The 2,519-nt window shown below is 44.7% G+C and overlaps 1 protein-coding gene across 1 annotated transcript in view; it reads right to left on the bottom strand.

Moving 5' to 3' along the window:
- Positions 1 to 533: 533 nt before the first annotated feature.
- Positions 534 to 2,519, bottom strand: part of SLC9B2 (solute carrier family 9 member B2) — a 31,151-nt gene continuing 29,165 nt past the window's right edge. The window contains exon 12 of the mRNA XM_019526269.1: positions 534 to 857. Coding sequence (XP_019381814.1) covers positions 621 to 857 — 237 coding nt within the window. The 3' untranslated portion in view covers positions 534 to 620. The remainder of the gene's footprint in view (positions 858 to 2,519) is intronic.

Raw genomic sequence — 2,519 nt, 5'->3', positions numbered from 1 at the left:
AATGACTCAGCATTTTTGCTTTACATTTTGAAATGCACTGTCTTAGGGATATGTAATGGGTTTTGAGGGGGGATGTTCAGAGAGTCAAATATGCCCAGCAGAAGCCACCCTACCTTTAAGAAACTTTGTCCATCCCCAAGACCAGATAACACCAGACAATCAACACTACACCTGCACCCACCCCTCTAACACTCCAAAAACACCTGCTACTTCTGGCTCTGATTCCTTGCAGCTACAAAGGTGTGTATACCATTTCGGCAGATCATAAAAGGCAGATTTGAAGATCCAGGGAGGAAAAGGTAGAAAAATTACCACTTCTCAGGGCTCACACCTACACCCTCCCATTAACAGTTAATTAATTACTCCTCTATCCCCTCAGTTATCCTCAGGCCATCCTATGTTAATGGCAGTTCTATGTTTAGTTCGTTTTTTCTCATAAGGTTCCATCAACAGTTTAAAATATTTTATAAAAGTACCAGGCATGCTGGTCAAGCAGGACCTGTAACTGACTGGTAAACTACTTTAGTTTCTTCACAAATTATACAAATGCTGCTTTTCCTAAAGAGCAGCAGCAGCAGCCCTTGTGAGACCACTATACCATACCATTCCATACATTCCTACTATGGCCCAGGAGCTTCTATGTCTTCCTTTCCTGCATCATCGTCCTCCTCTTCCCCACTCTTTGTTTGAGCCTTCTGCAGAAGTTTGGGCCCCGCCAGGCCAATACCTAGGGCTCCAGTGGGAGCTGTGATCAGGATTGCGAGGAATGCTATTGTCAGCACATCCATGCCATATTTTTCCAGCTGTTCATCCTGCTGTGCCCTTGCAGTATCTAGAGCAAGAGAACCTATTGCAGCCTGTAGAGAAAGAAAAGTACCATTCCATGTCATTCCTGTTATGACCATCTGCATGTGAAGACACACTCTTGCAGTCCTGGATCGTTTTCTCTTTCTTTACTTTTAACATACCCAGCCACTTAGGTTCTACCACTACATATAGGATGGATGGTTATATCATGCTTGTCTAAGGACAGCCACAGTTTCTGCTTCACTGAAAGTTGCTTCAACCAAGAGGGATTCTATAGAAACTGTTGCTGGGCAGCTATATTAGCCCATTTCTGGTGCGATTAAAGAGATGGGTCTACATTTTTAAATCACCTAGTGACTTTTGGATGCTATAGTAACTAGGTGCTCAACTCCACACTCCACTTCTTATTTGCAAAAACCATCAAGAACTTGCCCTTTGAGGTAGTCAATCAGTTGGGACTTTTAAAAACTCAGACAATTAATCTGACAATCCTAGAGGAACAAAATGAGCTCATCTCATCTCTGGGCATCACATACTCCATAGACGAAGGTCCGCCAAAGCAGGGATTGGCAATTTAAGGCTGCAGCATGAACCTAGCCCGTGAAGCCATTATATCCAGCTGCAGAGACAGAGGGCTTCTGCATCATTTTTGTGGCAGGGGGCTTCTGTGAGGCCTTTTTCCAGGTGGTGGTCACTGCAGCTGTGGTGCCAACTGGGCTGCAAGTAACTCAAGCTTGAAGCTAACACCTGTTAAAGCAGCCCCTTGCTCTTGCCAATGCCTCCTCTAAAGAGGCAGCTGTGCCCTGGAAGCTTCACTCAAGAGGAGCTGTCAGCCAAGGCAGTTTGGCTGACAGTCAACTGTTTCCCTGGTACACTGTCAAAAAGTGGATTTTAAATTGGGTGCAGCTCCTGTGCACGTCATCTCAGCAGATGTAGCTTATTTTACAACAGTTTAGCACAAAATAATTAACCTCATTATTTAAGATGTGCCTTACATGTGAATGGAAAATACAGCCTGAGGCTTTTTGTAATCCAAAATTATAATTGTCAAATACAGTTTTTACAGTTTTGTGCTCTTTAGTCTGGGGTCTCCTCTGGAAAATGGTTCACTACACTACCTCGGTAGTGTTGAGAGATGGTCACACTTTTCTCATGACATTCAAGCCCTTTGGAAAGCGAAGGAGAAGCGCAGGTTCCCTTGTTTGATAACTTGCTCACTGGCTGCCTAGAAAGCTACAGCCAGGTCCAAGTTCAGGCCTAAATACATATTTTGCATAGCTCTCCTGTTACTCCTAGGCAGTCACTACCCACTTGCACTTTTAAGGGGCAGATGAAAGAGGGCTAAGATTGCCAAAGCAGCTCTGAGAGGAATTCAGGGCTGACTCCTGAGCTATCTGCATGTCTCTTTTTTGAGGTAGGAAAACAGCAGAATGAAAGACTGAAAGAAACCTAATGGATCAAGGAGACAATTGTTTCAAGCAAGCCTACAGATCAGCCAGTCACCTAGCTTCATCTGCTCCCTTTCTTGACTTGTTTGAGATGCATCTGTGGATACATGACAAGGTACGGCTGGCCTTCCTGACTGCGTCCCCAACACTGCCAGCCCATGTTCATCTTGACATTGATGATGACTCCAAGATCCTTTTCTACCTCTGCACTGATGAGGAGGGAGTTCCCCAGCCTCTAGGTATAGTGCTGGTTCTTCCTCCCCA

The sequence above is a fragment of the Gavialis gangeticus genome, unplaced genomic scaffold (genome assembly GCF_001723915.1).
Source record: "Gavialis gangeticus isolate Ggan-Ray unplaced genomic scaffold, GavGan_comp1, whole genome shotgun sequence".
NCBI lineage: Eukaryota > Metazoa > Chordata > Crocodylia > Gavialidae > Gavialis > Gavialis gangeticus.
The sequence above is the reverse complement of the archived record's forward strand: the minus strand, read 5'-3'. Positions and strand labels throughout refer to the sequence as shown.